At 44.9% G+C, this 22,250-nt stretch overlaps 1 protein-coding gene across 2 annotated transcripts in view; it reads left to right on the top strand.

Annotated features, from left to right (window-relative positions):
- DOCK11 (dedicator of cytokinesis 11) overlaps positions 1-22,250 on the top strand; it is a 189,068-nt gene that overhangs the window by 78,737 nt on the left and 88,081 nt on the right. For both annotated transcript variants that reach the window (XM_032391396.1, XM_032391395.1), the window contains exons 13-23: positions 2,804-2,926; positions 4,577-4,659; positions 8,042-8,164; positions 8,340-8,416; positions 11,136-11,320; positions 11,413-11,478; positions 13,452-13,544; positions 15,539-15,662; positions 19,274-19,395; positions 20,036-20,122; positions 21,919-22,008. In XM_032391396.1, the coding sequence (XP_032247287.1) occupies positions 2,804-2,926; positions 4,577-4,659; positions 8,042-8,164; positions 8,340-8,416; positions 11,136-11,320; positions 11,413-11,478; positions 13,452-13,544; positions 15,539-15,662; positions 19,274-19,395; positions 20,036-20,122; positions 21,919-22,008 (1,173 nt within the window). The remainder of the gene's footprint in view (positions 1-2,803; positions 2,927-4,576; positions 4,660-8,041; positions 8,165-8,339; positions 8,417-11,135; positions 11,321-11,412; positions 11,479-13,451; positions 13,545-15,538; positions 15,663-19,273; positions 19,396-20,035; positions 20,123-21,918; positions 22,009-22,250) is intronic.

Genomic DNA, 22,250 nt, shown 5'->3' with positions numbered 1-22,250 from the left:
AGAGGGAGACTGCCCAGTTCCCCGGAGTTCCCAGAAAGGGCTGTCTGATGGCCCCAGCCCTTCCAGCAAGGCTGCTCGAATGGCAGCATTCTCTATAGGAAGAAGCAGCTCCCAGGGTTTGGTGGACAGTGGGTGTCTGGGGGCCATTCTAGGCCCTCCCCATCTGTTCACTGGAGTCTTTCTCTCCAGTGGCCTCCTGAGGGACAATGGGGTGACCACAGGAAAGGAGGGACTTGGGTCCATCGAGTAGTTTGGCCTCCCTGACCTCAAGCAGTCACCATGACCAGTCACTTTATTCTCAGCTGCCTGGCACTTTCTTCCCAGCTGCCCTGACAGAGCTCGGCCCCCCATGTCTCCCAAGGTCAGACCTGATTGACTTTGGGTTGGGGTTGTAGGGGAGATGCTGACTCTTGGAGGTCTGCCTCCTTGTGGCTCTGGGGGATCCCCCCCGGGGGGCAACAGTTGTTGGCCTGGTGAAAGGGTACAGAGTCTCCCCCCAAAGCCCTGCCGTGCTGTGGGCTCTGTAAGTGCTAGGGACTGGGATGAGGGGGCCTCACCCCTTCTTTAGAGGGAGGGGGCAGTCAAGTGGGTAAGAGTTACCCTGAGGTTGGGGGCAGCCACATCCATGCCTCCTAGGTGGAAAAGGATGGCTGGGCCAGAGGCCTTGTCTACAAGGGCCAGACTCCCGGTCCACATGGGGATTCCCGGGCGCTCTCTGGCTACCCTTCTGGGTTCTGGGGACAGGGAGAGTGCTAGAAGCTGATTGGGACAAAAGGCAGAACAACCCCGACAGCGTCCCCCTTACCCGACAGCATCCCCCTTACACTGGAATCCCTGGTTGTTTCAAAAAATGAACGCTTCTATGCCTCAGCATCCTCGTATGTAAACGGGAGGAAACGATAGTACCTGCATGCAGGGGCAGCTGTAAGGCTCTGACAAGGTGTGCTGTCCCCAGAAAGCACTCGCCACAGCACTAGGCCGCCATGTTTGCTCAGCATGACGCAACCAACAGTGGAGCGGCAGTAATGGTGATCACAGGTACCCAAGCGAAAGCACTTGCGCTTAGCCATTGTCAGAGTTCGCAAAATTATAATACTCCTTGCTGGCATCAGTGTGGGGAAATGCGCCAAGTACTGGGAAAGGAGAACAGCAGGCGCTCCATGAACGTTAGCGGTGGCAAAAATCAGTATTGCTGTTCTCATCCGGCCTCATCGTGTGAGATGTTGGATGCGTGGGCCTCAGGGCCGAGAGGCAGCATAGCATGGGCCGTATGTATAGTCTGGAAGCCCTGGCTGCAAGCTCCTTTATCCGTCCACCGCGTAACCTTCTGTAAGCCCTCAGTTTCTTCCTCTGTAAAATGGGTATATCGTAGTGCCTGCATTCGAGGGTTTTTTTTTCTGAAGACCAAGGAAGATAATGCACAAAACCCATCTAGGACAGTTAGGTGACAATCGAGAGGTGTGAGAGCATCCTTCAAGTGCGCTGCTTAGCATACCTGCTGCTTGGTCAGCAGGGGCTGGCTGCCAGGCGCATCTCCCCACCTGAGCAGCATGCGCCTGGGAGTACCACAAATCAGGTTCTGTGGCCTCGCAAGTGTTTTGGGCCGCTCGAGTAATGACTGGGTGTTCCTAGCGTGCTGTACATGGAATCCATACAGGAATTCTTTGGAATAGCTATTACTATGATCATCCCCATTTCTTAGATGAGAAACCTGAGGTGTAGACACAGGATGGGACTTGCCTCTACCCATAAATGGTGGAGCCAGAATATAAACCCAGGACATTTTAACTCCCCGAGCAGTTTTTAACCACTTCCTTCCCGGCTTGCTGCTTGCGAATTCAAAGGTGAATCAGCCATTCCAAGGGATCCTTACAAGCCATTGGATTCTTGGGGGGGGAATTACTTGGGCTCCCACACAGAGTTTTCTTGTCTTTCCTGTATGCCGTGGAGTGTTCGCTCTGGAGCAGATGAGATAATGTGTCTGAAATGTTTTGAAAACTGGAACGCACGATCTTAACACAGTTGGTAGTGCACCAAGTAGAAAAATAAAACTTGGTAGAATCCCAACGATGGGTTTTTCCATTCGAAATCATTGGTTTGGTGTTCCTTTAAACAACAGACTGAACCAACTAACCGGCTCTTTGGAAGATAGTCTATTTGGGAGGAGCTAGACAGTGGATGACACGGCGGTTTCACATGCATTCAAAGAAAACGTATGCAACTTCGGTTGCATCTACATTTGTAACCCTTAACAGGAGCACGTGCAGGAAAAAAACAAATTTTGGATCCTCTGTACCCACCTTGAAAGCACGGGCGCTCTTTAACCGTAGTGAAGTGTTTTCTTCCTCTTAGCTGCAATTAGTATTAATTGCGAGGAAATTGTTCTGGAGTTACATGCAGCTACATTTGAAAATGCACATCTGGTTCCACTTGAGAAACGCACACTATTTTAGCACATGCCCATGAAGCTGAACAATACGCGTTGCATTAATTAGGCCTAAAAAGGCACCTTGCGGATGCAGCCAAACAAGAGGCCAAGCAGTAATGGCGACAGTTTTTACTCAGGGACAAATAGATGTGAAGTTGGTGACAAAATAGAAAATCTGTTTTGAAAGAAGCATCGGGAGCTTTAGGAACCGTATGAAAGGAAACGTAGAAACCTATGTTCAGGGTCCTAGACATGACCCTGTGTTAGATGTCAACATTCGACGCTAAACGCCCTATTAGGGAATCATCAGCCACGCAACTGTTATGTACGAAGTCACATAAAAATGTCTAATGGAAGTCATTTTTTTTCCCCCAGGGAATTTTCTCAGCGACAAATCCGCATCCTGAAATTTTTCTGGTTGCAAGAATTGAAAAGGTGCTCCAGGGAAACATCGCGCACTGTGCGGAACCCTACATCAAAAATTCAGACCCAGCAAAGGTACCGATAGAGCTCGTTTGTGAACATTTCAGCTTAATGTAAAACTCGCCTTTTACTGATATTTTAAATGGTACTGTTAATGACCCCTCCAAAGAGCCTTATTCTCTAAATATGGGGTGCTAGGTGAGTATGCATGTTTCAGTTTGAACATGACTTTTCCCCCCTTTTCATTTATGTTCTGTTTACGCGACAGTCTGATTTCTGCTTGCTTATCAGAATAAGAGCTAAAGGCTGTTAGGCCACATCTGTTCATTGACACCGTATCCTTGGCAATAGCTACTCTTTATTCCCAGCCCTTACATCCAGCCCTAGAATGTCAGAGCTGGGGAGGTTCAGCCCCGCGGTTCCCAAATGCCAGTCTACACTCATACTTCCTCCTGTCTGGGATGAGCAAAAGAAAGACAAGAGAATGAGCGATTCACGCAGCTAAATGTATTCAATTTGAGGGGCCGGCCTCTATGCTGGGATTTTTGCTCTTCCTACCTTTTGAACATTACGCCCGTATGTCTTTCACGAAATGTCGGCGGATGAAATGGTCGCAACTGTTTTGACTGGTGGATGTCTTTGGCTGGCACCGTGAAAAGTCTGCGACCCCTTTAACCGTCTAAATTTCTGGATCATGAAATCCAGACTTCTGCAAATTAGTGACCTGGTCCTTTCCTCTCGTTTTATAAATGAGAAAACGGAGGCCCTGAGAGCAAAAGTGTGCGTGGCACAGTTCATGAGCAGCAGTCCAGCTACTGAGTATTTATGAAGAGTCAGTCTGTCGTAGGTGGCATTTAGTTGTGTGTCCAAATAGTGTTTATTGAGCGGAAGAGGCGGAGGAGACATGTGACTAATTTGCGTGGGAGAGAAAAGTCTCAGTGATGTAGATAAGAGCCTCTAGCATTCTGCATCCCCAGGGACAAGCATCCAGGCAGCATTTCACAGCCGGTTTAGCCTCTCTGGGCTGTTAATCTTCCATCAGCTCCTAGCGCCTGTGCAAACAGCAGTTCCTTGCCCAGCTAAACTAATTGCCTTGACTCTTGGTCACTCGGCTTTTATCTTGGGAGTAAAAAGGTCAGCTGTATTCAGAACAAACTTCTCCCAAGAATAATGAGTGTCTGCCTGCTCATGTGTGAAAGGAAATACACATTAAAACTGCTCAGAATTTTCCTAGTAGAGGTCTTTGGTACAAAATGTGCCCTATACCCTATACCTCTTTTCGTCCATCTTCTGATATCTTGATGAAGGCTCTGTTAATGAGAAAACACAGAATGCTAAAAAAACTCTTGGGGTGTCTTAGTGGCTCAGTCGGTTAGGTGTCTGCCTTCGGCTCAGGTCATGATCCCAGGGTCCTGGGCTCCCTGCTCAGCGGGGGGGCCTGCTTCACCCTCTCCCTCTGCTGCTCCGCCTGCTTGTGCTCTTTCTCTATCAAAAAAAAAAAAAAAAAACAAAAAGAAAAAGAAATTTAAAAAAAAAGAAAAAAGAAAACTCTAGTCTTGGAAAGTGGGTAGCTGACGAGTATCGTGTTTTTATTGGGAGCTCTTTCTTTATCTCTTTTGCCGGACTCTGATGTTTTACATTGGTAAAGTGGGGGAAGTGATTGTGTATGGTGAGTCTCTGGTCGTCCGAACACATACGAACGTGTCTCCTTATTTCTGCCCCCAGACGGCCCAGAAGGTGCACAGGACAGCAAAGCAAGTGTGTAGCCGCCTTGGACAATACAGAATGCCCTTTGCTTGGGCTGCCAGGTTTGTACAAATATAATCCTGACCTTTCTGTTCACTCTCATCTGTAAAGTTCACAGCTGTTGTCCTTGCCGGCAGCATTTAGCGGGTGGGCTCTGACACGCCAGGTCTGTCCTGGGACACTTGGGATGTGGCTGAGTCCGCTCGGGCTGCTATAACAAACTGCTATGGACCAGGTGGCTCCGACAGCAAACATTTCTCTCTCACAGCGCTGGGGGCTGGGAGGCTTGTGATCTGGGTGCCCGCATGGCCAGGTTCTGGTGAGGAGCCTCTTTCAGGCTGCAGACAGCTAGCTGGCTTCTTTATCTTCACGTAGCGGAAAGGAAGTGAGCCCCCTCTCTGGCCTCTTCTAAGGGCACTAATCCCATTCACGAGGGCTCCACCCCCCTGACCTAATCACCTCCCACATGCCCCTCCTCCTAATACCGGCACCTTGGGGTTTGGGTTTCCATGGAGAATCCGTTCTCTTAAAATTTGCCGTGCCTCAAGGAACCTTTCATTTCTTCATCCGTGGTGCTTCAGGGAAATTTGCTTTGGCCTCGGTTCCTGATCTGACTGACACACACTTAATTTTATTGCATTTTAAAGCGGAGCTTATTTGCTAAAGTAATGGAATTTTTTTTTGCCCCCAGAAAACCCAAAATTGTAGTGAATTATGTACAGTGTGCCCACTGTTTCAGAGTTGGCTAGGTTTAGGCTTCGAAAAGCTATCCTAGAATATTTCTGGAAAACGTACTAAAAATGAGAAGGCAGAAGAATGCAGTTGTTAAGTGCAAGCGGGTAATTAATTAATAGACTTGCTTTCTGATGACAAATGCAGGAAACCCGTCACGGGTAGTGTATATGGCAGGGTGTTATCTCTAGCTCGTCTCTTAGGGTAGGTTACATTCTTTTCTTTTTTTTTTTTTTTCCCAATTCTCGCATGTCTACATACAGTGATGACTTAAACTGTCCTTCTTGCTCATCCCCCGCCTTTGAAGTCCAGGTTCACTGGCTTGTTTGTGGTACAGCGTGTGCAGCTCGTCGGAACTCCTCGGGAGAGGACAGCACGTTCTGAATAATTCAGTTATGTTCAGTGGGTATTGGCGAGTAGCATAAGGATAGGAGGTTCTAAGTTAATTAACTCTTCTGTCACTATTTATAATCATTTCATTTGGGGAAGCTTTCAAAATGTATTGTGTGTTGGTAGATGAAAAGGCACACTTGGCCTTGTTTTGCGGGCTGGTTAAAAAAAAAAAAAAAAAAAAAAAAAAAAAGCCAGGGTCAGGTGAATGGCAGAGAGTCGCGAGGTTTGTCTATTTAGGCATTAGAGGAGGGGAAGTATGGCTTGTGAATAGACACATCCTTAGTGGTGCTCCGGCCTGAGGGCTCAGTCAGTTGCTGCTGTTGGGATCATTTAGAGTTATCTGCTAACCCACAAGGCAGTGGTCTAAGTGCTTTAATGTGTACCTTCTTGAGAGGTGAGTACTGTTATTCCTACCTTGGAGATGAGGAAATTCAGGCATGGAACTAGTAAAAAAAAAACAAAAAACTCCTTGGGGCACCTGGGTGGCTCAGTTGTTAAGCGTCTGCCTTCGGCTCAGGTCATGATCCCGGGGTCCTGGGATTGAGCCCCGCATCGGGCTCCTTGCTCAGTGGGGAGCCTGCTTCTCCATCTCCCTCTGCCTGCTGCTCCGCCTGCTTGTGCTCTCTCTCTGTCAAATAAATAAAATTAAAAAAAAAAAAGTCCTTGCCCACTTCACGTAGCATATGGCGGAGCGGGGATCCGAACCCATAGCACGTGACCTCCACCCACACTAGACCACTGCAGCACGCGGCCCACTGCCCAGGCTGTCGGAAGAGCTGTTCGATGCTGTTTGGTCAGCAGAAAAATTAACTTAAAAACCTTCAAAGGTGGAAGCTCCGATCCCCCGTGCTGATGAGGAATTGGGCTCCTTTTTCCTTCCTGCATTGTTTTGGCTGTCAGAAACAGCAAGAACTCACTCTAAAGGCTTGCCTGGGATATTTTAAAGATGTACGCTAAACCCCTGTTTACTGAAAATAAAGGAGGTATGCTTAGAAGTAGGAACAGTGGGCGCCTGGGTGGCTCAGTTGGTTAAGCGACTGCCTTCGGCTCAGGTCATGATCCTGGAGTCCCGGGATCGAGTCCCGCATCGGGCTCCCTGCTCAGCGGGGAGTCTGCTTCTCCCTCTGATCCTCCCCCATCTCATGCTCTCTCTCTGTCTCATTCTCTCTCTCAAATAAATAAATAAAATCTTAAAAAAAAAAAAGAAGTAGGAACAGTGGTTCATGCCTAGAACCACATCTTCAGAGGCTCTGCCAGGGGGGAATTATGTTTTTGGCTAGAGCTGCTTCCAGTGTGTTGGGAGCTTGGACATTACTTCCCATTTTAGCAGTAAGTAGCTGCTTAAAAATGGAAGAAGGGGAAAGGGGGGAGGTAGGGAATCATCCACATTCATATTTGGAAACTCTACATATCTCTTGTAAATTTCGTATAAATCGACCCTAAAGATCTAACTTAATGGTCATCAACTTTGAGATAAAGCTTTACCTTTGATTCAAATGCGTGTGTTTTTTTTTTTTTTTTAAAGATTTTTATTTATTCATTTGCGAGAGAGACGGAGAGAGAACAAGCAGAGGGAGAGGCAGAGGGAGAGGGAGAAGCAGGCTCCCTGCTGAGCAAGGAGCCCGATGCGGGACTCGATCCCAGGACCCTGGGATCATGACCTGAGCCGAAGGCAGACGCTTAACCATCTGAGCCACCCAGGCGCCCTCAAATGCGTGTGTTTTATATATCTGGCTTGGTGAATTTTCACAAATGTTTCCAGTCATGTGACTACCACGCCAACCAAGATCTGGACCGTTTCTATCACTTCCGAAAGTTTCCTCATGCCCCTGTCCAGTCAGCCATCCCACTCCCATCAGTCAGCCACCAATCTGATGGTTATCACTACAGATGACTTTTTTCTATTCTAGACCTTCATACAAATGGAATCGTGCAGTATGTACTCTTGCATTTGGTTTCTTGTGCTCAGTCTGGTTTTGAGATTCATCCATATTGCTGTATGTATCAGCCCTTCACTCTGAGTAGTATTCCATTGTATGAATACACGACTGTGTATCCATTCACTTGTTGATGAATATCTGGGCTGTTTCCTTTTGGGGATATAACAAATAAGTCGGCTATGAACATTTAGTGCCATGTGGAAATATGCCTAGGAGTGGACTTGTAGGATCAGAGGGTGAGTGTGTGCTGAATTTCATGAGAAATTACCAAATAAGTTTTCCAAACTGGTTGTACCACATTATACACACACCAGCACTAAGTTTGTCATAATTTGTCAATACTTCAGAATTAAAAAAAAAAATTCTATTGCCGTTTTAGACCCATTTTCAAAGATACTCAAGGTTCTCTGGATCTGGATGGGAGATTTTCTCCTTTGTATAAACAAGACAGTAGCAAGCTTTCAAATGAAGACATTCTCAAGTTGCTCTCAGAATACAAGAAGTAAGTGTGTTACTGTAGTAAATCAGTAAAATAGATGAATTATAATTTCTTGAAATGATGAATGTGAGTCATACATGGGAGAAACTGAATGCTTTGGAGCATTTTTGGATTTGGAAGCCAGTGCATTCAGTAATCATAAATTTTAAGTATAAAATATTTCTTATTTTACACCTAGGCCAGAGAAGACCAAATTGCAGATTATTCCTGGGCAGCTCAACATCACAGTAGAATGTGTTCCTGTGGATTTATCAAGTAAGAATTCACGTGTTACAAATAAACCTTAAGGGGCTATGTTTGAATCTCAAATTTTCATCTTTTTAATACATTTCTTGAGGTTTACATGGTGTATAAAGTTCCTAGGGCTGTGTAAGAAATTCCTACAAACTGGGTGGCTTAGGATGACAGATTCATTCTCTCTCGGTTCTGGAAGCTAGAAGTCAAGATCAAGGTATCAGCAGGGCTGTGTTCCCTTTCAGTGCTCTAAGGAAGACTCACCAGTCATTGGATTTAGGGCCCACCCTAAACCAGTATGACCTCATCTTAACCATTTACATCTGCAAAGACGCTGTTTCCAACTGAGCCAGCCAGGTGCCCCTGCAAAGACCCTATTTCCAAATATAGTCAATTCTGAGGTTCTGGTGGCTGTGAATTTTGGGGGGACACTATTCAATCCAGTACACATGGTGAATAGTTACAAATTAGGAAGGGTATTAAGTTGATTTTATCAGATGCTGTTTCATATATAATATCCTGTTGTGAGTGTTCCCTAGTCAGTTTCTGCTGCTTTTTGCCTTGGATAAATCCCATCAAGGGATCCAAAAAGGAGAGTTTCTTTTCCTCTCTAAAGACAAGAATCTAAAATCTCAGAAGAATGGACAGAAGACAGAAAAGACACTTTGCAGGAAATAAAATGGAGTGGCTAATAAAAACTTGAAAAATGTTCAAATCTTCATAATAATGCCACTAATGGAAATTAAAGTAGCAAGATGCTTTTGCTTCTCTGTCGCATTTACAAACATGTTTAAAGTGAAACCATCTACTGCTGGCTAGGAGTAGGAACACGATGTGGTAATTGATGTTCATAGATGTTCATAACTAAGGCATTTTGATTCTGAGCTTCTCTCTATCCGTTCATTCACTGAATAAACTTTGCAATTATGGAGATTAAAGTCTAGAAGGAGTGACAGACAGTAAATAAGAAGACAAATGAGCGATTCGAGTTGGTGATTGGGGTGGGCTGCTTTAAAAAGGGTGGCCAAGGGAGGCCTTCCTCCAGCTCAGGAACTGAAGAGCGAGAAGGACCCAGCACATGGTGGTTGGAGACGGTACATTCCAGACTGAGGGTGGTGCATACTGAATGACCGTGAGGCAGGAGCAAGCTTGGTTCATAGGAGCAGAAAGGAAGCCAGTGTGGTGTGTGATGGGAATAATGAAGATGGGAATGAAGCAGGAGAGGGTCTGCAGGAAATTGTATAGACCATGGTAACTCTTTAAAGGGTTGGATTTTATTCCATGTGCAATAAGAGGTCACTAAAGGATCATAAGCAGGGGAGTGGCATCCAACTTAAACTCCAAAACACCTAAGAGTAGAATGGATTATTTTTTCCTAAAGAAAGAATTTGGAATGTAAACAGGAGTTTATGCATAAAGGTGCTCTTTTCTGTGTTGTTTATTTTGGAGGGAGATTGGAAACAACCTAAGAATCTAACACCATTTGTGTGGTTAAGGCATGACAGTACAACAGGAAACTTTATGCAGCCGTGAAAAATGATGTTTATAAAGAGTTCACAGAATAAAACATTAGATCAAATGCCAAAAAAAAAAAAAAAAACCCAACCCAGGATCAAGTTCTATATATATACAGTAGGATTTGAGTATTATTATATAAAACAGGCATCAAAAGGAGATAAGAAGAAAATATGCCAAAATACTAACAGTAGTTATCTCTGGATAGTGGAGCGATCACTTGTTTCTGTGTGCCTTTATTCTCTATCTCCAGATATTCTATTGTAAGTATCACTATAATAATTGGAGAAAACCGGGGCGCCTGGATGGCTCAGTCGTTAAGCGTCTGCCTTCGGCTCAGGTCATGATCCCAGGGTCCTGGGATCGAGCCCCGCATCGGGCTCCCTGCTCAGCAGGAAAGCCTGCTTCTCCCTCTCCCACTCCCTCTGCTTGTGTTCCCTCTCTCGCTGTGTCTCTCTCTGTCAAATAAATAAATAAAATCTTAAAAAAAAATAATTGGAGAAAACCGAACCCAACAGAAAACACTGTGTGCTCGGGTGTAACTCTTCCTGGGTCTTCCCGCTCCATCAAAACCACAGGGCAGCAAGGACAAGCAATGTTAGAGCTCCTTTGGTATATGAATCACCTCTACTCCCATGGCTACTTCAGTAACCCTGGCCACCACACTTCTCCGAACCTTTGTGTTTTTCACCTTCAGGAGTAACGAATTTATTATTTGTAACACATCCTAAGATCTGTCATTTCCAAAGGCCTCCCGTATTTCTTAGGTGAAAATTGCACCTGCACCAAGTTAACTTTTCTCAGAGTGACTATCCACGAGCTAATTGGAGGCATACATTTACTGTTAGTTCCCCGATACCAATAAAAATTTGCAGTGAAAGCTAAATTGCAGCCACAGGAGGAAAAATGTAATGGATTTCTTTGCAGAGTTTAAATTTGTCAAAATTATGATGTGTTATATTTGGCAAATCACTCTACATTGAGAACGAACTAGCAATCATGTCTGGTTTGGATGGTTCTACTAAAATCAGTACCAGGCTACGCCATTTTGTCCTTCTGGGTGCTTAAAATGGTTGTATGACTTTTTTGTCAATCAATAAGAATTCTGTTTGTTAAATCACTCTTTGAGAACGCGGTCCACGTATATTTTTATAAAGGCAGGAATGTGTTCGTGATTGCTAGATTGTATTATCTTTGCCTGTTTTTTTTTTTTCCTCTGGTATAGATTGTATTACTTCATCATATGTGCCCCTGAAGCCTTTCGAAAAGAATTGTCAAAATATTACTGTGGAGGTCGAAGAGTTTGTTCCAGAAATGACAAAATACTGTTATCCATTTACTATTTACAAAAACCATCTGTATGTATATCCCTTGCAATTAAAATACGATAGCCAGAAAACATTTGCCAAGGTAAGCAGTGTAAACTATGCATTTTGGGGTATAAAATGCTATTTATAATTTTCTGGTTTTAGGACTCATTTTGAGTGATTAATCATTTTTAGGCAAGGAACATTGCGGTCTGTGTGGAATTCCGGGATTCAGATGAAAGCGACGCTAGCGCTCTAAAGGTTTGTTTATGATCTTGATGAGCACACACTTTTAATGTAAAGATAAATATTTTGGGGGCGCCTGGGTGGCTCAGTGGGTTGGGTGTCTGCCTTCGGCTCAGGTCATGATCCCAGGGTCCTGGGATGGAGCCCCACATCGGGCTCCCTGCTCAGCGAGGAGCCTGCTTCTCCCTCTCCCTCTGCCCCTCCTCCTGATTGTGTGCGCGTGCTCTCTCTCTCTCAAATAAATAAATAAATAAAATCTTAAAAAGAAAAAGATAAAGATTTTGGTACTTGGTAGTTTCATAGGCTAAGTTTAATTTCTCTAAGCTCCACAAAGAAAATGTACTCGAGTGATGAAGGTAATACTGCCTTTTCTACTCTTACACGTTAACTGTGAGGTTTAAATATTTAAAAAATAACCAAATGAGGTAGGAGGGTGTGTAGCTTTAAAAATGGGTCAGCTTCATATACCAGCGTTTTGCTTTTGCTCCTCTTTGATTTTCAATTGCTCTGATGTGCCATCACAAGGTCATTTTCTCCTATGACCTGATAGTTTCTAATGGTATCATCAGGGGACCATAAACTCCTTTCTCCTTGAAACCTGAACAGGCTTTGAGCTAACAGAAGCACAGCATGACTGCTTTGATCTGAGATAGGACTTCTCCCCTGGCAGTGGCCAAATGGTGCCTCCAGACTTGGATCCGTGGTGGAGGCAAAGCAGAATCTCAGTATTCTCCGATAGAGCAATCCTTAAATACCTCTCACGTCACAGTGCCTTTATCTTTTCACTCTTGAGCGCATTAAACAGAGGCCTGAAAGAGAAGTTCCGAGAGCAGCTAGCCGTCACAATTTGTTTATCTGGCCCCCTACTTCTCTAGCTTGAGCCTAAATCAGACAGATGGACAGCCAGTCCTCCATTCAGACCTCCTGGGGAAAAAGCCTGGAAGCCCCTGACTAAGTCGTTGAATGTTTAATAACCCCTACCTCTGAAAAGAGGTGTTTCGTTGTTTTTGGGTTTTTGGTGTTCCCCCCCCCCCCCACCGCCCGAGAAACCTAAGAATTAGCTGGCTCAAATTAGGTGTATTTTCTCTGATTCCCCCCTCACTGGAGATGAGAATGACTCTTCCTTTTCCCCCATGCAATGTCCTTTTGTACCCTTAAAGATTCTTAGGTTATCCCTTTCCAGTTCCTGCAAATTGCCTCCAGAACCATATTTAAGGAGAATTGGCGCTGCATTCCCATGGAGTTCTGAATTTCATTTCTTAGCTGGCCTAGAGGCTGGCTCTGAAGTAACAGGGTGAGGCAATTAGTACCTTGGCATGCTGACTCCGTATTTATCCTTGAGCTTATTGGGCCTGTGGAAGTGCAAAACTCACACCAGAAATGCAATCGGATCTTTTCATGGAACCATAGAAAGCCTCGCATTTATTTTATGAGTCTCACAGAAAGCCAGTGAATTTTAAAACAGGGCTCCTAAAGTGAGCGAACAGTAAGCTTGTCTGTAGCTTAGTGGACGTTCAGTTTTTAATCCCTTTAGGCTGGGAATGTGTCTGCTGGTGTGCGCGAGTTTGAGCTCCTCACCTTGCCCACCGCCCAAGGAGCATCCAGCAAATGTTGCTAACTGCCTGGCGGGGAGCTTCTCAAGAAAGGCAAATAGCACGAGAGAAGTAAGCTTTCCAAATCTGGTTTCAGAATGTTCCCTTTCCAAATGATTAGCCATGTTTGACTTCTTGCTGTCAACTAATTGGGGAGTGCCTTTTTTTTTTTTGATGACCAGAAATTCAGAAGCATCCATGCAGCCAAGTTCTGCAATGTCTGGGGTGGTAGCTGGAGTGACTGTAAATGATTCAGAATTTACAAGCTCACGGTGAGAGCCTGGTGGGCTTGGCCATGGCCTTGGGCTCACAGATGCCTCCAACCGTGTGTGGTTCCATTGCGTTATATTTAAAGGCCTTCACCGAGATGGGTGACTCCGTTTCCTTCTTTTGCAGTGTATTTATGGAAAACCCGCCGGGTCTGTTTTTACCACAAATGCTTATGCTGTTGTCTCGCATCACAACCAAAATCCAGAGTTCTATGATGAGGTGAGAACGCATTTTTCCGATGTTCGTAAAACATGGCGGTGGCTCTTCTTTTTCTCTTCATCTCCATCATTTTCTCTGCCCTTGCAATCCCTGAACATTTTGTCCCGTGAAAATAGAAAGCGTCACACCAAGGCGAAGGGCTCGATGCCCTTTGATGACGGTGGAATGTGCCCACAAAGGGAAGGGGCTCCGGCGAGAGGTAACCACGTAGGGAACAAACATGAGACGAGAGCCAGGATTCTAGCCTCGCCTTGACAACTGGCTCCGTGATCTTGAGCAAGCCACTTCCCCTTTCCCGAGTCTCCCATTTCCTCAGCCTTCAAAGAAGAAATTCAGAAGAGATGTTCTGAAGGCCCTTCTAGATCTTTCTTCCTGCGGTTTTGCATGGGGCTGGGGGCGCAGCCGCTCTTTAAGTGAAATGCTTTGAGAGACGCAGCAGCACGTGGGGGCCGCCAGAACCCCACTGGGTGCTCTAATGCGTCAGTGCAGCGTAGACGAAGGGGAGTGTCTCTCAAGATCCATGCTCCCCTCCACCCCAGTCTACCTCTCGGGCCCTGCCTCTGCCTCTCTTTCCTTCTCCTTCTCTGCGTCTCTCTGTACTTGCCAGTGTCTCTCTTAGTGTCTCTGTCCCAGCCTCCTCCAGTTGGTGTGTCCCTGGCTTAGCCAAATCTGCAGACTGCTTTTGATTCCTCAGCGTCTCCAGGAACGTGGATATGCATCCCACGCCGCAAGCTTTGCTCTTTCTGCTTCTCAGGGCTCTTTGTCTGTCACCATCCCCCCTGCTGTCACGATTTTTCCCCAGGTCCACCTGCTGTCGTCAGGAGGCTTTGCACCCCAGCTTTAGGCCTCCTCCCTTTCTCCATCCAATGCTCTTGGTGGTGTGGGGGATGGGGAGGAGCATAGTGGTGCCTTGCGGTTTTGCCCCCCAGAGAGAGAGTGTGCCCATATTTATGTGCAGCAGAGCATTAGATACCCAGATGGTCTGGCTGCTATGAATAGGCGTGTTCTGTGGTGAAATATACCTACGACAGAAATTAGTTCTAACACCAAAACCCTGCCTTGCGTGAATGATGATGAGGCCAGATGTCCAGCACCAAGCTGTTTTAATATGTCCCCCTCTCTCATCGACACCAGTCACTCCAGAAAACTCGATCGTTTAGCAAGTAATCCGCATTATTTTTAGGGCGCCCGAAAGAAACAGGCTTTTCAGTCGTTTCAGTCTCTATTGACCAAGACAGCGAGAGATTGAGAGAGATTGCATGTGTTTTTGTGCAGGTGTATGCACACGCGTCAAATCAATTAAATCTGTGATGTGTCTCTCATGTACTTCCAGGAGGCAGTAAAGACATTTGGTTGGGTCCCGATTGGAAAATCACTTGAGATGCTTGTATTGAAGTGTTAATTTCTAGGATTAAATTCATGTGCCAAGGGTGACGATTTTTATTTCTTTATTCAAGAGTAATCTTGTGTTTTCCTTCAAAAGATATTTATATGAACTGTAATTGGTGGATACCATAATACCATAGTGACTTTTTGCACATTTATTTGCAAAGCTTAATTTTTTTTTTCCATGCAAAGGAAGGCAACAGTTTAGAAAAAAGAAGCCTTTCAAATTCAGTACACATTTTAGATCGATTGCATTCACTGACTCAGATTGAGTTACATAGTATCTCTGGGCTGTGAGGCTGTGGTTTTGATCCAGTGTGTTAGAAAATCCTGCTGCAAAGTTGCATCCAGGAGAATCCACTGGACTCTCCAGCACAAGTCATAAATCAGCCCTCACTACCCAGGAGACTATTGTTGTCAAATTGAAACTGACTGGAAAAGCCTTTAGAGTACATTTAAATGATACCTATTACTTGAGGACTTGGCTTGTCAGTTGAGAAAAAATATGTCATTGGAAAAGTATGATGAAATTGAACTAAAGGTCTGACTGTCCAGCTTGACAATGAAAACAAAACAAAATGCGATGTGTGATTTTGCTGTCATTTCAGATTAAAATCGAGCTTCCCATTCACCTGCATCAAAAACATCATTTGCTTTTTACTTTTTATCATGTGAGTTGTGAAATTAATACAAAGGGAACAACCAAAAAGCAAGACACAGTTGAAACTCCAGGTACGTGTACTCTTTCAAAGTCTCTTTCTACAGCTATTTGAGATGGAATTGTCTAGAATGTAACCTCTTTTCCTCAAGCGGCAAACCACTTCTTCCCCTCACCAAAATGTACATTTCCGAGTTAAAAAGTTCATTGGTGAAAGATGAATTATAGGTTCATTTGACCATCATTTCTTTTTTTTTTTTTAAAGATTTTATTTCTTTATTTGACAGAGAGAGAGACAGCGAGAGAGGGAACACAAGCAGGGGGAGTGGGAGAGGGAGAAGCAGGCTTCCTGCTGAGCAGGGAGCCTGATGTGGGGCCCGATCCCAGGACCCTGGGATCAAGACCTGAGCCGAAGGCAGACTCTTAATGACTGAGCCACCCAGGCGCCCCGACCATGATTTCTTTTAAGTAGAATGGCCCAGCAACCAGAACTTTCCAGTCTGTCTCGCTAAGGAAGTAGGAAGTAAGCCCAGAGCCCAGGGGTATATTTGAGCCTGAGGGAGATTGGGGACCCACCTGGTTCTAGTGAGAACAGAACAGATTTAATGAATCTGAATAAACGCTAGTAGTGAAGGGCCAGTCCTGGTCCCATCCAGCAAAGCCTTAGATAAACCAGTGGGAAGCATCCTTTAGGAGAACACAGAGGCCCTATAAACATTGTGTGTGTCACCGCCACTAGATAAATGTCAGGAGGCCCTGGGATTCAGAACCAAGCTAGCCTGGATCAGTCTGAAATTCATTCATTCATACATTCATTCCTGCATTCATTCATTCCTTCACCAAATAGGTCTGCATATTTATTATGTGCGAGACATTATGATAAGTACTAAGGAGAATACAGTGGAGACTCAAACACAGATCTCATCTTCAGTGAGCCTATGGTCTAGCAGGGGAAATGAGATCTATAAGACAACCATCAGACAAGATAGAAAGTAGTAGCTACCGAGAAAGCGGTGCTGTGTAATCTCCGGGAAGAGTGAGTTATTACTTCGACTGGTTGGAGGGACAAGTGGCTGGGAATCTGGGAAGGCTTCCAGGAGGAGATGGGGTTTGGGGTGAGGCCTTAAACGGGCAAAGTAGAGTTTGACAATGCAGTGATGGCAGGAAGGTAGATTCCAGGATAACGGAAGAGCTTGTCCAGAGGCCGAGTGTTGAGGGATATGGACAGGGAACCACGCGTAAGTTCAGTAGGACCAGAGCACCAGGTGTTGGGAGGGGAATCAACAGGACGTCAGGTTGAAAAGGAGGCACCAGATCATGGAAAGCCTTGAATGCCAGGCTGTGGATTTGACTGTATTCTGTCACCAGCATGGAACTATCGAAGGGCTGTAAACACCGGTAAGAGCTCTTCCGCAGGCAGCAATGTGATGGCGGAGGGTGTTGGAGTGAGAAAGAAGGAAGAAACGCCAGTTAGGGGTTACTTCAGAGGTCCAGGGGGACAGGGGGCCACCCTACGGCAGTAGCCGGGGGATGGAGAGAAAGGGACTGCAGAAGAAGAATATATCGGGTCTGACAAATGGTTCGCAACTAGAGAGAGAATTCAGAGTTAGCAGTGAAGCTTCAACACTGGAAAGAAGGAACTTGCAAGTAGCAAAATCACGGGGTGGTGGGGAATCATAGGTTTTGGACTGATGTTGAGTTTGAGGTGCCGGTGAGACATCTGAGTGAAGCCCGCCAGGCAGCCAGACTGAAGTAGTAGAAAGTTGCCCTTATGGATCGTGTGGTCCTGTTCTCTGTCTCCACAGGAATTGCAGTTTGTTCAGGGCAAGGGACCGCGAGGGTTGAGAAGAAATCTGGCAGAACAATAGGAACTCAAGACCGTGCACGTCCTAAAGGACACATTACTCTTTCCTTATTTAAATCCTAGACTGAAGTGGGCAAAGGGCTCGGTGGAGCACAAGATGGTTATTCCGTGGGCCACTGATCACTTTGAACTGTCCATCCTTAAGTGGCTTCATGTCCCTGAGCCAGATGGCATGTGCTCGACACTGTACGTTCCCAGCTTCCAAGTGCTCTGTATGAGTTTTGACTGAGAGACACCCTTGGCCACGCTCTGATTAATTCATAGTGCAAAAATGTTGCCTAAGCAATTCCATAGAGACAGAAAGTGGACTAGCAGTTGCCAGGGACTGGGGGAAAGGAGAAATAGGGAGTGACTTCTAAGGGGTGTGGAGGTTCTTTTGTGGCGTGATGGAAGAGTTCTGGAATTAGATCGTAGCAGTGGATGCCCAGCTTTGTGAATATGCTAAAAACTGTTGAAGGGTGCACTTTTAAATAGACGAACTGTATGGTATCTGAATTCTATCTCAATAAAAATGTCTGTGGGGAAAAATTTCAACCAAGAACAAGAAATAGATTTTCCTATTTTTCTGGACTGGAAACCTTTGGTCATGTGTCTGCTTTTTCAGTTAACTACTCTGACAGAGTCCTTTCGAATGGTTCCCGTGCTCACGTTACTTTCCTCTGCTCTTTATAAGAGAAGAGCTCTGGGTAAACCATTTCTGAAGTTGTGCTAGTAAAGATGCCCTTCAGACGTGTTTCGGAGTCTGAGAAAGCCATTTAGTCTCCTTAGAGAAAGCAACATATTTGTCTTCTTTGAAGAATTAAAGCATTTGCCAAATTAAACACGTGAATGAAAACATTCTAACCAGATTTGTGTTGACTTCTGTGTTCGCAGTATAAACATACACACTCACGCGAAGAATTTTAAAGAATCAGAAGGCAGTGGCTTTCAGAAAGGGCTCTCCAGCCAACATCCTCGCTCATGTGCCAAACCTTGGTCCCGAGCAAGCTTTTTTTACAGCTGAGATATAAACACTTGAAGCCCAGAGTAAGCTCTATAATGGAAATAATGACACTACTCAACCTGAGGAATACAGATGGCTCAGGCTTTTTTAGCTGGAACATGATGAGTTTTCTAATAGAAATCCAAGAGGCTCTTTTGAGCAGAACTTTTAGGAAATACAGAGACGGGGGGAAATCTCTCAGTGGATTCGAGTCGTAAACACTATGGCCCGTCTGCATTCTGCTACTACACCTCGTCCTTCTGTAATCAGGAAAACCTGCCCAGCTGAACACTGCTTTGTATGAATATGGGCTGTGACCTTGACTTGTGACCTTAATTTTCCATAGTCCCTCACCGTCGGGTTGCTGAAAGAAAATCTGCAACATGCTGATTGCTGGCTGAGATTGTCCCAGACCTGAGACTCTGTGCTCTCACTAGGGATGGATGAGGGAGCTCTGACTCTTTTAAAAAATAAGTCTACCACAATTCATCCCCCAAAGGGTAAAGATAATGGTACTGATGCACTTTAAAATTTTTTAAAGTATTCTCCTGTATTCTCTCTCTTTGGTCTCTCAGTAACTAGTAGGTGGAAAGACTATGTGTCGTTCCCAATTTATAGTCCAGGAAGTTGAGTAGAGAACTCATTAGTGGCCAGGCTGTGATTAGGAAGCCATCCAAATGCATTGTTCCTTCCCCAGGATTCAGATGCCCACCGCGTGGACTCCCCCATACAGACCCCTGGAAACATCGCCACCCCGCCCTGTTCCCCAGCATTCAGAGATCTGTGTAGCTAATTGCATTTGCAGTTTCATCTCTCACGGTTGATTATTGTCTTGGCAGTTGGCTTTGCCTGGGTACCTTTGCTGAAGGATGGTAGAATCATTACATTTGAGCAGCAGCTGCCAGTTTCCGCCAATCTTCCTCCGGGCTACTTGAATCTGAATGATGCAGAATCAAGAAGGGTAGGAAAATCACTGCGTTTGTTGAAGGGATCACGATGAAACGTTTAAAAAGTAGAATTCGCTCTTCTAGTGGATAGCTTCACAAAGTCCGGTCTGAGGACCGGTCCACAAGAAAGCTAAGTATGGAAAGTGAGCGCTGGAAAGCTTTTGAGAGCAGTTTGACCAAGTTACCTCATGTCTGTTGATTCTTTTTTTTTTTTTTTTTAAGATTTTATTTTTAAGTAATCCCTCCACCCAACACGGGGCTCAAAATCACGACCCTGAGACCAAGAGTCCGCATGCTCTTCTGACTGAGCCAGCCAGGCACCCCTCGTGTCTGTTATTCTAATAACAGTTTTACGAGCTGAGGCTTGGATTTTGTGCATCGTTGTTAAAAATGCATTTATTTAGTAATTCATTTTTATTGTACTTTATGAAAGTTCAGCCGGCAAAGCACTGGAAATTGAAAATGATCTAGGAGCCGTTTATTCTCAAGGCAGGTTATTGTCTCCAATAGTTCCCTATGTGTGAGACAAACACATATGTTTCTGGGGTTAAAAAAAAAAAAAAAGGGAAAAAGTTGAAATGTGTAAAGGTGTCATGTGTCACTCATCTATTCATAGGTATGTTATAGAAACTCCTATCTATTTTCCGTCCACAGCAATCTAATGTGGATATTAAGTGGGTAGACGGTGCAAAGCCTTTGTTGAAGATTAAAAGCCACTTAGAGTCTACGATTTATACTCAAGTAAGTTGCATCATGTGAATTTTGTCAATTTTGATATTTGAATCTTTTTAAGTTTGTTTATTTTTGAGTAATCTCTACACCCAGCATGGGGCTTGAACTCACGACCCCGAGGTCAAGCGTCGCATGCTCTTCCAACTGCGCCAGCCGGGCGCCCCCGATTCTATTTCTTGTTTAGAATAGACTATATTTGATTCCTGCGGCCTTAGAGAGATTGTGGCCTCAAAGGCTTTCTCATTAGTAATAACATCATTCTTAATAGTAATAACTCAGATTTTATAATCCCTTTCAAATCCCCGAATCCCTTTGTTCCCATTAATGGATTCAAGCCTCACAAAAGTCTGAAAGGATTGTGGAGGCCCTTTATCACCTCTTTAAAAAAATAAATTTTAGTTTTTGGAACAGTTTGGGATTTACAGAAAAATAGGACAATACAGAGAATTCCCATATACCCTGTACCTTGTTTCCCTGTTATTTTTAAAAAAGATTTTATTTATTTATTTGAGAGAGAGAGAGCACAAGCCGGGGGAGGGACAGAGGGCAGAGGGAGAAGCAGGCTCCCCACTGAGCGGGGAGCCCGACCCCGGGCTCGATCCCAGGACCCTGAGATCGTGACCTGAGCCAAAGGCAGACACTCAACGAACTGATCCACTGAGGCGCCCCACCTAGTTTCCCTGTTATTAACCTCTTACATTCATTAGTATGACACGTTTGTTATAATTAATGAACCAGTAGTGATACATAATCAATGACTAAGGTTTGTATTTACTCAGATTTCCTTAGTTTTTACCTATTAATGACCTTTTTCTGTTCCATGATTCTATCCAGGATAGCATATTACATGTAGTTGTTCCATCTTCTTAGGCTCCTCTTGGCTGTGACAAGTTCTCAGACATTCATTGTTTTTGATGACCTTGTCCATCTTCATGAGTAGTGATATTGGGTAGGCTGCCCTTCTGTTGGAATTTGTCTGATGTTTTTCTCACCGTTAGACCGGAGTCGAACCCAGAAATTTGAAGTCAGTGGATCATGGATGACTAGTACAGTTTACTCTTAGCCTTATCAGCCATGCAGTTAGAGTCAGATGTCTGTTGGAAGGCTCAAGCGACCATTCAAAAAATCACCGATGGACAAGAGGCAGTCCACGTTCCTTGGTGTGGCCCCCCCTGCCCATTTCACCGTTCCATGGATGGAGAAACCGAAACTCGGTCGGGTTAGATGACTGACCCAAGGTCACACAGATACTAATTAGAAGAAGCAGGTCAAAATCCAAATCTTATTATCCCAGTTCCCAGTACGGTACGCACTGTCCACAGAGCCTGCATATAATATATAGATTCCATATAGGCCAGCTGGACACTCGCCAGCCAAGTGCCATGGTAAGTTGAACATTGAATGCCTGAGACTTGTCTGGTAGCTCCCTGCTGCTCCCTTTCCTTCGTCTGTCAGTCCAGACCTCTATTCCTACTCATTTCATTAAAAATATAGAAGCAGCCCAACTTCAGAGGCTACACCCGTCAAAAAAAGAATTAAACAAAGGTTTGACTAGTCACGCAAAAACTGTGGCTTGCCCGGTACGCTTAGGCACATGCTCACTTTGCCTGGTTTTGCTGCTTTGTGTGATGGTCCAGGGGACTAAGGGACGCGGACACAGATGTTGGTAGCCGCAGCAGCCGGGTCTGGGCGCTTGGAGACCCTGGTGGGTAGGTTTGCAAGATGTGGGCAGAGGGAGCGCTAGAGAGCCTGCGTCTGAGGGTGAGGAATCACATTTCATATGGCCGTGTCCATCTGTTTTTCAGGATCTCCATGTGCACAAATTCTTCCATCATTGCCAGCTGATTCAGTCAGGCTCGAAAGAGGTTCCGGGGGAGCTCATTAAATATTTAAAGGTAAATGAACAGCAGCTTTCTGCAAAAAGGGTTGGTTTTAGTGTCTTTCTTGTTGCCACCTTTTGATTGGGGGCGGGGATCAAACTAACCCCTTAAAATACTTTGGGCTGTGTACCCTCAAGAGAATATTTTCTTTTATGTGCTTTTCTGTCAAGTGCCTATTTAGGAGCAGACCGCAGAGTTGCTACATTAGGAAGAAAATGTTGTAGCTAGAATCTGTCGACATATTTCTGAAAATGTTT

The sequence above is a fragment of the Phoca vitulina genome, unplaced genomic scaffold (assembly GCF_004348235.1).
Source record: "Phoca vitulina isolate PV1807 unplaced genomic scaffold, GSC_HSeal_1.0 scaffold62, whole genome shotgun sequence".
NCBI classification, from domain to species: domain Eukaryota; kingdom Metazoa; phylum Chordata; class Mammalia; order Carnivora; family Phocidae; genus Phoca; species Phoca vitulina.
Note: the sequence above shows the minus strand (reverse complement) of the source record. Positions and strands in the feature narration are given on the sequence as shown.